This window comes from Carassius carassius, chromosome 2 (genome assembly GCF_963082965.1).
Source record: "Carassius carassius chromosome 2, fCarCar2.1, whole genome shotgun sequence".
NCBI lineage: Eukaryota > Metazoa > Chordata > Actinopteri > Cypriniformes > Cyprinidae > Carassius > Carassius carassius.
The window spans coordinates 3,983,521-3,998,076 of NC_081756.1; the positions used below are offsets into that span (position 1 = coordinate 3,983,521).

The 14,556-nt window shown below is 36.5% G+C and overlaps 1 protein-coding gene across 1 annotated transcript; it reads left to right on the plus strand.

Moving 5' to 3' along the window:
- The first annotated feature begins 159 nt into the window (after window positions 1-159).
- On the plus strand, window positions 160-12,361 carry LOC132095972 (uncharacterized). The gene is made up of 4 exons (XM_059501076.1): window positions 160-634; window positions 1,238-1,271; window positions 10,123-10,400; window positions 11,856-12,361. Exons 1-4 carry the CDS (start codon window positions 160-162, stop codon window positions 12,332-12,334), a joined length of 1,266 nt encoding a protein of 421 aa, XP_059357059.1. The 3' UTR covers window positions 12,335-12,361.
- Window positions 12,362-14,556: the final 2,195 nt, after the last annotated feature.

Consider the following 14,556-nt stretch of genomic DNA (forward strand, 5'->3'; position numbering starts at 1 on the left):
TACTCCAGATGAATAAGAGAGTCTTCTTCAGAAATGGAGCAAACTCTATATTTCATTCTTCTTCTCGTTAGTGAGTGTTTGTGGTTTTATTTATGGTTACTGGAAGAGTGTGATTGATGAACGTATCTGGATTGGGCTGCAGAAGACGGGTCTTGATCAATGGCAGTGGTCTTAAAGTTCCCGCTACATGTCGGACATGTCAAATTCATCCACAGTGTTTGTTCTGATGTTGTTTTTGATCAGTCTCTCTCTAGTTTCTGCTTGTGCTCTGTTTGGTTTCCAGATAAACTGATTGTGATCAGAGAGAATCTGACGTGGTCTGAAGCTCTGAGATACTGCAGACAGAATCATGTGGATCTGGTCTCGGTTCATTCACAAGAGATTCAGCGTCGTGTGATGAACGTGGTACACCTGGCGTCTACTGCGGCGCTGTGGTTGGGTTTACACAACTACTGCATCATGAACATGTGGCTCTGGGTGAGTGGAGAGACCGTGTGCTATCAGAACTGGGCTCCAGGGAACGGAACCAAACCGGAAAACTGTAAACTTGAGAAAAGAAAAGGAGCAGTTCAGTCTGGAGGAGATCAGCGCTGGATCAGCCGTCCTGAAACTGACAAACTCAACTTCATCTGCAGCAGATATTAAGAGTGAAGGACATGTAAATTGTTTGTGTGTTTTCTTGTTCAATCTTTTTACACTTCTTCTGTGTGAATCTGATTATTTGCTTTTAAAAGTGTCAAAGTCTTGCTTAAGACTGAAAAGAATTATAATGACATAATATGATATTATCAAAGTTTTATAACATCAATGTTTAATATTCTTTAATTGTGTAAAACCCTAAGACGATATATGTGTGTTTTAAGAATCTATCTGCATATTAGAGATGCCTGTTAATTGTGTTTCTTGGAGCAGCAGCTCTATATTCTTTGTTTCTCAGCAGAATGAAATCTGCTTAGTAATTGAAAAGCAGAAGTAAAGGTTGGGTATATAATATATTGTGTTTGATCCAAACAGGAAAGATCAAAACCATGACATAAACACATGATAACACAAGATCAGCTCAAATAAAATCATACAGCCAGTATTCTCGTCGTCTCACTATTTCCTGATTTATTCTAGATGTAAGAGTTCATTGAAAATTATATATATAAGAAACATGTAATCCTCACTTTTGATTGTTGATTTATTAGGTTGATATTTAGGATATATCGTCACTTATAAAACATGCACATTTCAGCTTCCTATGGCTTCGTCAGTCACATGTTACGATGGTAAGCGAGGTAGAAAGTCTTCCCAGCTCTACAGCGCCCCACAATGTTCCAATGTAAATCTGTGGTAAAGAATGGAACTGCAGTGTCCTGCTTTGTTTATTGGACCAGACGATTTCACAAGAAAATGTATTGGTCTTTTTATACTGAAAAACATGAAGGAATTGGTATTGAGAATCATTTGTTTCTAACCCAGAAGTTATTTGGATTGCTTACCCTTCAGTTTTGTTTTGTTTTTTTTCTTAAATGTAGTATTGATCATAATCACGGGATCGATTTACATTAAGACAAGATTAAAATTATTGTATTACAGAGCCTCTTTTTAAATCCTCTTTTTGAAATGCCATCTAATGTATGTAATGTCATTAATTTGTTCAATGCTTGGATCAGGGGCGCTGCACAAGATCCCGGGCCCTATGCATAGGCAGTCCTAATGGGCCCCCCTCCCCTTGAAAATATATATTCCAGACTTTTCAAGGGCCCTCTCTTCCTTTGGGGCCCCGGTAATCAGTACTGGTTTTACCCCCAGTCCAGCGCCCCTGGCTTGGATCACTAAAATGATGGACTTGATTGATTAAACAAAAGGCCAGTGGCGAACTACACAAGCACTGCTGAAGAAGTTGAGCTAACTCCAGTTAGAATTGTGGAGAGATAAGTCAGGAGTCTTAAAACCAGTTTTCCTCCTAAATTGATTCATTTTATTACAAATGTTCTACTGAGTTTTTTTTTTTTTTTTACATTTATTTTAAAGGTTGTTTTCAAGTCTAGAAATCTAATGATATTGCAAGAGGTGCAGAGGGTGTGTGTAGAAGCACATTGTCATGACTTTTTTACGTTTTAATATTTTATAGTATTGTATGTCTTATTGGTTATCTTTATGGATTGCTTAAAATCTCTTGTCGGTACAACAAAGTCAAAGTCAAAGTCAAAGTCACCTTTATTTATATAGTGCTTTAAACAAAATACATTGCGTCAAAGCAACTGAACAACATTCATTAGGAAAACAGTGTCAATAATGAAAAAAATGATAGTTAAAGGCAGTTCATCATTGAATTCAGTTATGTCATCTCTGTTCAATTAAATAGTGTCCGTGCATTTATTTGCAATCAAGTCAACGATATCGCTGTAGATGAAGTGTCCCCAACTAAGCAAGCCAGAGGCGACAGCGGCAAGGAACCGAAACTCCATCGGTGACAGAATGGAGAAAAAAACCTTGGGAGAAACCATGCTCAGTTGGGGGGCCAGTTCTCCTCTGACCAGACGAAACCAGTAGTTCAATTCCAGGCTGCAGCAAAGTCAGATTGTGCAGAAGAATCATCTGTTTCCTGTGGTCTTGTCCTGGTGGTCCTCTGAGACAAGGTCTTTACAGGGGATCTGTATCTTGGGCTCTAGTTGTCCTGGTCTCCGCTGTCTTTCAGGGCAGTAGAGGTCCTTTCTAGGTGCTGATCCACCATCTGGTCTGGATACGTACTGGATCCGGGTGACTGCAGTGACCCTCTGATGTGGATACAGACTGGATCTGGTGGCCACGGTGACCTCGGAATAAGAGAGAAACAGACAAATATTAGCGTAGATGCCATTCTTCTAATGATGTAGCAAGTACATAGGTTGTTATGGGAAGTGTTTCCGGTTCCGGTTTACCTAATTAATGCAGCCTAAAAATCCTTTAACGGATTTGGATAATAAAAGCATATTAGTATGTTATGTGTAAGCCAGGTTAAAGAGATGGGTCTTTAATCTAGATTTAAACTGCAAGAGTGTGTCTGCCTCCCAAACAATGTTAGGTAGGTTATTCCAGAGTTTAGGCGCCAAATAGGAAAAGGATCTGTCGCCCGCAGTTGATTTTGATATTCTAGGTATTATCAAATTGCCTGAGTTTTGAGAACGTAGCGGACGTAGAGGATTATAATGTAAAAGGAGCTCATTCAAATACTGAGGTGCTAAACCATTCAGGGCTTTATAAGTAATAAGCAATATTTTAAAATCTATGCGATGCTTGATAGGGAGCCAGTGCAGTGTTGACAGGACCGGGCTAATATGGTCATACTTCCTGGTTCTAGTAAGTAACTCTTGCTGCTGCATTTTGGACTAGCTGTAGTTTGTTTACTAAGCGTGCAGAACAACCACCCAATAAAGCATTACAATAATCTAACCTTGAGGTCATAAAAGCATGCATTAACATTTCTGCATTTGACATTGAGAGCATAGGCCGTAATTTAGATATATTTTTGAGATGGAAAAATGCAGTTTTACAAATGCTAGAAACGTGGCTTTCTAAGGAAAGATTGCGATCAAATAGCACACCTAGGTTCCTAACTGATGATGAAGAATTGACAGAGCAACCATCAAGTCTTAGACAGTGTTCTAGGTTATTACAAGCTGAGTGTTTAGGTCCTATAATTAACACCTCTGTTTTTTCAGAATTTAGCAGTAAGAAATTACTCGTCATCCAGTTTTTTATATCGACTATGCAATCCATTAGTTTTTCAAATTGGTGTGTTTCACCGGGCTGCGAAGAAATATAGAGTTGAGTATCATCAGCATAACAGTGAAAGCTAACACCATGTTTCCTGATGATATCTCCCAAGGGTAACATATAAAGCGTGAAGAGTAGCGGCCCTAGTACTGAGCCTTGAGGTACTCCATACTGCACTTGTGATCGATATGATACATCTTCATTCACTGCTACGAACTGATGGCGGTCATATAAGTACGATTTAAACCATGCTAATGCACTTCCATTAATGCCAACAAAGTGTTCAAGTCTATGCAAAAGAATGGTGTGGTCAATTGTGTCAAACGCAGCACTAAGATCCAATAAAACTAATAGAGAGATACACCCACGATCAGATGATAAGAGCAGATCATTTGTAACTCTAAGGAGAGCAGTCTCAGAACTATGATACGGTCTAAATCCTGACTGGAAATCCTCACATATACCATTTTTCTCTAAGAAGGAATATAATTGTGAGGATACCACCTTTTCTAGTATCTTGGACAGAAAAGGGAGATTCGAGATTGGTCTATAATTAACTAGTTCTTTGGGGTCAAGCTGTGGTTTTTTGATGAGAGGCTTAATAACAGCCAGTTTGAAGGTTTTGGGGACATATCCTAATGACAATGAGGAATTAATAATAGTCAGAAGAGGATCTATGACTTCTGGAAGCACCTCTTTTAGGAGCTTAGATGGTATAGGGTCTAACATACATGTTGTTGTACAACAAATTTACATTCGGGTGCTAATAAAGATACATTGAACCTTGAAGTTAGACAATTTTGGTTTTGTGTTGTATTGAGAAAAAAAAAATATACATATATATCAAATTTGTATTAAATCTGTACATCTTGGACAATTGAAATGAAGACCAGACACTAAATGGAGGTCTTGCCTTACTATTTCAGAAGAGATGTCCATCCTGGAGATTACTGTACAAATCACCTGCCTCTAAGAGATGTGGGGATCTTCAGTGGAGATTATGGCATTGTACTGAAGCCTCAAACTCTTTTACTTCAAAGCATAATGACACAGTTTTACCGGTATGTCCTTTTCGTAATGCAATTGTTTTGTGAGTGTTTTAAACTCAGCTTAGCGATTCATTTTTAAATCTCATAAGTGCAAAACTACTGGTGAGAATATAAGTGGGCTATGGTGACCATATTCAAGTCTTTAGCGCAGTCTTGAGTATTTAATGAATATATAATATTCCTTATTTTGAACTGAGATGATTTTTGAAGGGGCATTGGAGACTGTAAATAAATCAGAGAATCTTGTCTTTAATTGGAAATGTTTCTTTTTTTACTGTTTTTAAATTAAAATGTATTTTTTCTCTTTCTCAAACGAAGGATTTTTAAAGGCTCTCAGTCACCAGTTTCACCATGTCTTCACTAATTAACTCAACACTCATCAATCAGCTCATTACTCAACACTAGATAACAAGTTTCAGCAGGCATTAAAGTAACTGTTTAACAGTGATATTATTTCAAATATTCCACTAAGCAATATTTAAAGGGGTCATATGATGCAATCTAAATGTTTCCTTTCTCTTTGGAGTGTTACAAGCTCTTGGTGCATAAAGAAGTTGCAAAGACTAAAGTCTCAAATCCAAAGAGATATTCTTTATCAAAGTTAAGATTTATCCAAACCCTCCTAAAACACCTCGTTTAAACGCCCCACATCTCTACCTCACTATGAGAAAATATTTGCGTAATGCCGCCCAAATGTTCACACAAAGAGAGCAGGCGTTGTTTCAGTAACACAGTTAGTGTTGAAGCAGTCATGTCAGAGAGATGTGTGTGGATCTAGGAGAAAGAAAAATCACTTTATTTGTTCTTACTTCTGAAAGTTGTTGCATTTAGGAATCTTTAAGATTACTTGCAACAGAACAGAAACACATTTTATGGATGACCGTTTTGTGAACCTATAAAGAGGAGGTCATTCTGAATTTGCTACAACAATCTTTAATCAATCAATTATTTTAGGTATTTGCTTTTGACTGTTCAAATATGGAGTTTTGCATGTCGTGTGTGTGTGTGTGTGTCTCTGTGTGTGTGTGAGTGTGTGAGAGAGAGAGAGACACTAACACAGTAGAGTCAGTCTTAACCGTCCGTGGCTTGTGTACCACAAACACATACGAGCTTCATCACTGTGTCTGTCTCAAGACTCTGTCCTCTTTCAGGCTTGAACTGATGGTGAAACTAAGAACATTATTAATTAAAATTAAAGTGATGTGACATTCAGCCAAGTATGGTGACCCATACTCAGAATTTGTGCTCTGCATTTAACCCATCCGAAGTGCACACACACAGAGCAGTGAACACACACACACTGTGAACACACACCCAGAGCAGTGGGCAGCCATTTATGCTGCGGTGCCCAGGGAGAAGTTGGGGGTTCAGTGCCTTGCTCAAGGGGACATAAGTCGTGGTATTGAAGGTGGAGAGAGAACTGTACATGCACTCCCACCGCCTACAATTCCTGCCGGCCCGGGACTCGAACTCACAACCTTTCGATTGCCAGTCCGACTCTCTAACCATTAGGCCACGACTTCCCAAATGTAACTGTCTTTAAATGTTTTTTGAAAGATGAATCTCATGATTATGGAAAGGGGCGTTACATTTCAACGAGTGCTTGTGGTGTTCAGCCAATCACAATGCACTGGGTCAGTTGGCCAATCAGAGCAGACTGCGCTTGTCAGAAGGAGAGACTTTGTAGAAAACGACGCCTTTGAGAGAGTCAGGGCATAGAGGACATACAATAATGTAAAGTATTTGAAAAAATAATGTCTTTTTTGAACATTAAAACATGTCAACATATTCTGTTACACCAAATACAGAAAATAATGATGTTTAAAAAAAGCATAATTTGACCACTTAAAAAAAAAACGCTTTTGACCACAGTGTTGGACCGAGTTGTAAAACGCATTCGCTGCCAATCAGCAGTAAGGGGTGTGTCTAGTGATGATAGGGAGAGAGCAATAGAGACCTACTACATTACTCAATAATGATGTGAAGGTGTTTGCCATTATTTTTGCAGAAAGATAAAAATAATGCTTAGAACTAATTATAGATGATTGCCAATCATGAAGGGCAGACATATTAGTAATAATATTCATTTGGTCCTAGACTTAATTGGTTATAATGAATATATTGATGGTGAAAGTTTTATAATTTCTTTAGATTTTTATAAAGCATTTTAAATTGTTAACCACAAATTTATGTTTGAGACTTTGGATTCATTTGGCTTTGGTGATTTCTTTAACGGGGGGCATTTATACTTTATATAAGGGGTGTGATATTTCAGTAAAACTAGCAAAAGGCAATAAAGTACACCCCCAGATTTCTCTTAGAAAGAGGCAAAAGGCAGGGATGCCCAATATCTCCCTTTTTATTCTTATTTGTAACCCAGACAATGAATCTTTACATGAACAAATATAATTTTCATGGAATCAGGATTTTAGGAAGATAAATAAAATGCTGTGAATTAGCAGATGATACTATTTGACACTATTTATAAAAAATTTCATTGGTTGTTTGAATGACTTTTCATTGGTTTCAGGGTTAAATTTTAATTTAAACAAATGTGAGTTCACTCTGAAAAATCATGAACTTCTTGATATAAATGGCATCCCTGTGAAGAATATTATTACCTATTCAGGAATCAGAAACTGAACGTTTATCTCGTCTTCTCTTTCCTGCTATTTTCACATTAAAAATCTTTACAATTTCATTTGGAGAGATAGGTCTCATTACATTAAAAAAGGTCCCTTAACTATTTCGGTAGGTAATGGAGAATTAAATGTGCTTGACTTCAGCACAATAAATGCAATTTTAAAGATTGGATGGATCAAGAATTACTTTCAGTGCAAAAATAAAATTTGGTATTTAATTCATAATCTAATCTTTCAAAAGATGGGTGGTGTTGCTTTTCTGTTGCAATGCAACTTTGAAATAAGTAAGACTTCAGTTAGATTAAGTCATTTTCACAAGCAAGTGCTTCTCTCACGGACGCTTATAGAATAATAATTTATCTCCAAATAAATATATATTTTAGAATAACAGGTTTATTTTTATTTTATTTTTTATTTATTTTCTTCAGAAATGGGTAGACAATAGTATTATATTTGTTAAACAGTTATTTAATGAACATGAGTACAAGTATATCACATATCATTTTTTTTCTAAGGTACATTATTCCAATAATCCCTAAATAATATTGTATAGTGTTTGATGCTTTACCATCTGGATTAAAATGTCTGTTTAAAGAAAATGTGAATGAGGAGAAATGATGTTGCAAGTAATGTTTTTACTATTAATGATAGAAAATGGAATAATTACTTTATCAGGAAGTTACTGACAGAATACAGCCCAATATCTTCTAAATCATTCTGAATTTGAGTGCATTGACTGGAAATGTTCAAGGTTGCTGCCTAAAAAATTTTGCATGACAAATAAGGTTTTTATTTTGATAGACAAAGATTGCCAACAAATGTGGCCTTTATTGTTAAACGTTGTTTGATTATGGGAAAATACCATATACACAAACAGAAATGAGCTAAAGGAAACCCCAATTTATTATTTCAGATAGATATAAAAATGGTGGTGGTGAAGTAAATACTACATAAAACAAATGTAATTTCTACATTAAATAATTAAGTTCAGGTAAAAATAAAATAAATAAATAAAGTTAATTCTATATTACTTATCAATTTAAGCTTGTAGAAATTAAAGTTTTAAATTATAAGCATATTTTACTTGGAATTGATTGTTATGTTTACAGGGATTCTTTAACCCAATACCAAAGCTATGATCCCATTTTACCCATCATTCACTGGGGCATGAATAATTGAAAAGGTTAAAATTGTCACTGTTTTTGAATTGTATTTACACTGTTTTATTATTGATTTTGTCGTTAGGTTTAGTAACTTACTGTTTGGTGATACCATTTATACTTAAACACTATTCATTGATTGTTACTGTAATTATGTATGGTGTATCAAGTATTGAGGTCTGTGTGTTCATTTGGCTAATAATTATATTGAGTGGACATATCTTCAAAAGAAAACAAGCTGTCTACTTATTTACACGTATGCAAATGAACCACATGCTTTAATGGCATGGTTATTTTCCAGTGCTACCTTGTTTGAGTAAATTATATAAACTGTAACTGAGTGTAATGTACTTGAGGACAAAATATTTAACAAAATCACATAGAAATTACTCATCAAACTCTATCTGGCCATGTTAAATTTACTCTAACCTTTGCTAAATGTACCTAATTTAGTTAAGTAGATTCTGCTTAAAATTTATGAGTGCAAATTTTAAATCTACTTATTGTTATATATATATATATATATATATATATATATATATATATATATATATATATATGTATATATATATATTTCAGTGAAGGGAAGGTGTTTGTCCTGGGCAGAAACCGTCAGGAGTCAGTGGAGTGTTCCACACCTGAAGAAAACACCTGGAGATCCAGCCTGTCTAGAGCTTTTCTGCTCAAAGAACATAATATTACAGACAAATTACAGCTGTTTAGTTCAATATAAAAGAAGCAGATTATATTGTTTCCATATGAAGGATCCAAAAACTATTTTGGCACTTAAATGTATGGATTTGTTCATTTAAACTTTTTTTTGTTTTTTTTTGTTTGTTTTTTCTTGCATATTTTGAATGACTCCTTTCTCTCTCACACCCATTTAAGATTTTTGGTCATTTATGAAGTCAATTCTCCTCAGTTTCACACAGCTGTAGAGAATCACAAAGCAACAACCATGTTTGAACCTTGGAAGAGGACCGAAGTAATTTTTGACCAAGATAATGGTCTGTTTTATTTAAAGGAAATAAATGAATAAAGAAAAATCAGAAGACTAGAACACAAAAATATATTGTAAATAAACTAATTTGATCTATTTGCGAAAAATATAATAATATAATATATAATAATGATTAGACTATATTTTAAAATGGCCTAAACACACTCTCTTTAATCATACAGAATTTGCCGAAAATGACTTCGACATTTATTCTCTCACACATTAAATTATGAATCACGCCTATAGGCATATTTTTTCACTGAAAATAAGTAGTGTAATTTAACAGCATCATATTAAGTTTTTAATTACTTTACCTAATTGGTGCTCAGCTTCTGTGAAAAGTATAGTCTGTGTTCTTTGATTTGATTCTTAATCATTTTGACAAGCGAGGAAGACTATCCTAAAATGTAAGTTTTAATATTGTAACTAAACGTCTTGTCATTCTAACAGCAAACTGAGCTGTTCAATCTGCTGTCTGGTCATTAAATATCAAGCCTGTAGTGTTTATTTTTCTCCTGCTATCACAGCTGGTCTCATCCTCTGAACACTTTTCTCTGCGGTCACGCCGAGGCCATGTGGAATGGACAGATGTTTGTGTCAGACACCTGCGACTCTCACCTGAGCTGCTGTCTGAGTCTGTATGGCTCTATGACCCGCTGCATGACTGCTCAAAACACGCTGGGGGCGGGATGGGCAGGTCATGTGATGCTGGTTCAGGACAGCGATTGGTGGTGGCAGGGGTTGGAGCCAATGTGGATGGGGTTTGGAGACCAGCACCCGCGGCAGCTGCTCTTGACAGACATCTGTATGTTTTGAGAGGGTCTTTGGCTGATTCGGCCTGTGATACACCATGGGTGCACCGTTACGATCCACAGAAAAAGTGCTAGGACAAACTGGGAGCAATGCTGGGACTGTACACGGATCTCGCGGCATGTGCTTTACAGCTGCCTGTCAGCCTAAAGAGCAAAAGAGTGCAAACTAGGACAAAATAAATGTCTTTTTTTATATACATGATGTCATTTTCCTGCAGCTCTACTCAGTTTTCTTGTCCAGCTCTACTTTTCTCATGAATATTAGTTGTAATAAATGAGGTTCATTCAGCAGGCAGTTGTTGGTAAGTGAGCACAGTCTGGTATTTTGTTCCCCCTGACAAATGTTGTGCGAGTGACAGAACAGTCCCAGGAAGTCATATTTGAATAAAATAATATCAACACTGATTGACTGATGAAAATGCAACATGCATCAGAATTCAAAGTTTCATGCATTTTCTATTTTTAGATTAGTTTCCTGTTCTTGTACCTCACATGTAAATACATTTACGCTGTATGCACCTTTTTGTGCTATATTATGTAGCTCCTGCTGCTGTTCCAGAGTAAAAATGGTGAATGTGAACATGAATTGTAGAATTAAAAAGGAACCTTTTTATCTGGCTTGACCCCATGTCTAGTCATATGCATGTAGATCAGTGAAAATAAAATAAAAACTGAGAGAAAGGGGAAAGATTAAAGAGAATAAGGTAAATCCAAGAAAGAGGTTAAACTAGCATTTAAATCAAATGCAAGCATGATTTGTAACTCTAGTGAATTAAATGTACTATATATAAGTTATATAAGTTGGCATTATCTTTATGTTTTGGACAATTGTTTTGGACTAATTGAACAGGGACTTAACTCTTCAGTCCACCAATAACATGAAATCTACTGGTTAGTTGTGAATGTTAGAATGTTAATTAAGAATGTTCTATATGTTTATAATTTTCTTATAATTAATAAGGTCCATGTTCATATTGACTCAAACTGACTGACACAGACACCGATATGCAAATTAGGGGAAAGAAGTGGGAAAATACACCAGAATAAAGGAAGTGAATATGAGATAGGGGTTTTAGAGTAATAAACAAATGAAGTGACGTACTGAAGTGATGGATGAGAGCAGATATAATCATAACATATAGTGTGAAGCTGCAGAGAGAAACATCAGACTCAAGACAGAAACACACAACCTCTAAAGTAAGAACAACTCACATCTTCATTCTTTAACCATAAACCATGAATCCAGTTACACCGATAAAATGCTTTTTAAAATATCATGTTTTACTCCAGATGAATAAGAGAGTCTTCTTCAGAAATGGAGCAAACTCTATATTTCATTCTTCTTCTCGTTAGTGAGTGTTTGTGGTTTTATTTATGGTTACTGGAAGAGTGTGATTGATGAACGTATCTGGATTGGGCTGCAGAAGACGGGTCTTGATCAATGGCAGTGGTCTTAAAGTTCCCGCTACATGTCGGACATGTCAAATTCATCCACAGTGTTTGTTCTGATGTTGTTTTTGATCAGTCTCTCTCTAGTTTCTGCTTGTGCTCTGTTTGGTTTCCAGATAAACTGATTGTGATCAGAGAGAATCTGACGTGGTCTGAAGCTCTGAGATACTGCAGACAGAATCATGTGGATCTGGTCTCGGTTCATTCACAAGAGATTCAGCGTCGTGTGATGAACGTGGTACACCTGGCGTCTACTGCGGCGCTGTGGTTGGGTTTACACAACTACTGCATCATGAACATGTGGCTCTGGGTGAGTGGAGAGACCGTGTGCTATCAGAACTGGGCTCCAGGGAACGGAACCAAACCGGAAAACTGTAAACTTGAGAAAAGAAAAGGAGCAGTTCAGTCTGGAGGAGATCAGCGCTGGATCAGCCGTCCTGAAACTGACAAACTCAACTTCATCTGCAGCAGATATTAAGAGTGAAGGACATGTAAATTGTTTGTGTGTTTTCTTGTTCAATCTTTTTACACTTCTTCTGTGTGAATCTGATTATTTGCTTTTAAAAGTGTCAAAGTCTTGCTTAAGACTGAAAAGAATTATAATGACATAATATGATATTATCAAAGTTTTATAACATCAATGTTTAATATTCTTTAATTGTGTAAAACCCTAAGACGATATATGTGTGTTTTAAGAATCTATCTGCATATTAGAGATGCCTGTTAATTGTGTTTCTTGGAGCAGCAGCTCTATATTCTTTGTTTCTCAGCAGAATGAAATCTGCTTAGTAATTGAAAAGCAGAAGTAAAGGTTGGGTATATAATATATTGTGTTTGATCCAAACAGGAAAGATCAAAACCATGACATAAACACATGATAACACAAGATCAGCTCAAATAAAATCATACAGCCAGTATTCTCGTCGTCTCACTATTTCCTGATTTATTCTAGATGTAAGAGTTCATTGAAAATTATATATATAAGAAACATGTAATCCTCACTTTTGATTGTTGATTTATTAGGTTGATATTTAGGATATATCGTCACTTATAAAACATGCACATTTCAGCTTCCTATGGCTTCGTCAGTCACATGTTACGATGGTAAGCGAGGTAGAAAGTCTTCCCAGCTCTACAGCGCCCCACAATGTTCCAATGTAAATCTGTGGTAAAGAATGGAACTGCAGTGTCCTGCTTTGTTTATTGGACCAGACGATTTCACAAGAAAATGTATTGGTCTTTTTATACTGAAAAACATGAAGGAATTGGTATTGAGAATCATTTGTTTCTAACCCAGAAGTTATTTGGATTGCTTACCCTTCAGTTTTGTTTTGTTTTTTTTCTTAAATGTAGTATTGATCATAATCACGGGATCGATTTACATTAAGACAAGATTAAAATTATTGTATTACAGAGCCTCTTTTTAAATCCTCTTTTTGAAATGCCATCTAATGTATGTAATGTCATTAATTTGTTCAATGCTTGGATCAGGGGCGCTGCACAAGATCCCGGGCCCTATGCATAGGCAGTCCTAATGGGCCCCCCTCCCCTTGAAAATATATATTCCAGACTTTTCAAGGGCCCTCTCTTCCTTTGGGGCCCCGGTAATCAGTACTGGTTTTACCCCCAGTCCAGCGCCCCTGGCTTGGATCACTAAAATGATGGACTTGATTGATTAAACAAAAGGCCAGTGGCGAACTACACAAGCACTGCTGAAGAAGTTGAGCTAACTCCAGTTAGAATTGTGGAGAGATAAGTCAGGAGTCTTAAAACCAGTTTTCCTCCTAAATTGATTCATTTTATTACAAATGTTCTACTGAGTTTTTTTTTTTTTTTTACATTTATTTTAAAGGTTGTTTTCAAGTCTAGAAATCTAATGATATTGCAAGAGGTGCAGAGGGTGTGTGTAGAAGCACATTGTCATGACTTTTTTACGTTTTAATATTTTATAGTATTGTATGTCTTATTGGTTATCTTTATGGATTGCTTAAAATCTCTTGTCGGTACAACAAAGTCAAAGTCAAAGTCAAAGTCACCTTTATTTATATAGTGCTTTAAACAAAATACATTGCGTCAAAGCAACTGAACAACATTCATTAGGAAAACAGTGTCAATAATGAAAAAAATGATAGTTAAAGGCAGTTCATCATTGAATTCAGTTATGTCATCTCTGTTCAATTAAATAGTGTCCGTGCATTTATTTGCAATCAAGTCAACGATATCGCTGTAGATGAAGTGTCCCCAACTAAGCAAGCCAGAGGCGACAGCGGCAAGGAACCGAAACTCCATCGGTGACAGAATGGAGAAAAAAACCTTGGGAGAAACCATGCTCAGTTGGGGGGCCAGTTCTCCTCTGACCAGACGAAACCAGTAGTTCAATTCCAGGCTGCAGCAAAGTCAGATTGTGCAGAAGAATCATCTGTTTCCTGTGGTCTTGTCCTGGTGGTCCTCTGAGACAAGGTCTTTACAGGGGATCTGTATCTTGGGCTCTAGTTGTCCTGGTCTCCGCTGTCTTTCAGGGCAGTAGAGGTCCTTTCTAGGTGCTGATCCACCATCTGGTCTGGATACGTACTGGATCCGGGTGACTGCAGTGACCCTCTGATGTGGATACAGACTGGATCTGGTGGCCACGGTGACCTCGGAATAAGAGAGAAACAGACAAATATTAGCGTAGATGCCATTCTTCTAATGATGTAGCAA

Excerpts from the sequence above, each read along its gene's own strand:
- LOC132095972 (XM_059501076.1), top strand. The coding sequence starts at position 160 with ATGGCAGTGGTCTTAAAGTTCCCGCTACATGTCGGACATGTCAAATTC. Across the intron at positions 1,272-10,122 it reads GTCAGTCACATGTTACGATG|CTGGTCTCATCCTCTGAACA; the intron begins GTAAGCGAGGTA and ends CTGCTATCACAG. Across the intron at positions 10,401-11,855 it reads GCTGCTCTTGACAGACATCT|TGGTCTTAAAGTTCCCGCTA; the intron begins GTATGTTTTGAG and ends GATCAATGGCAG.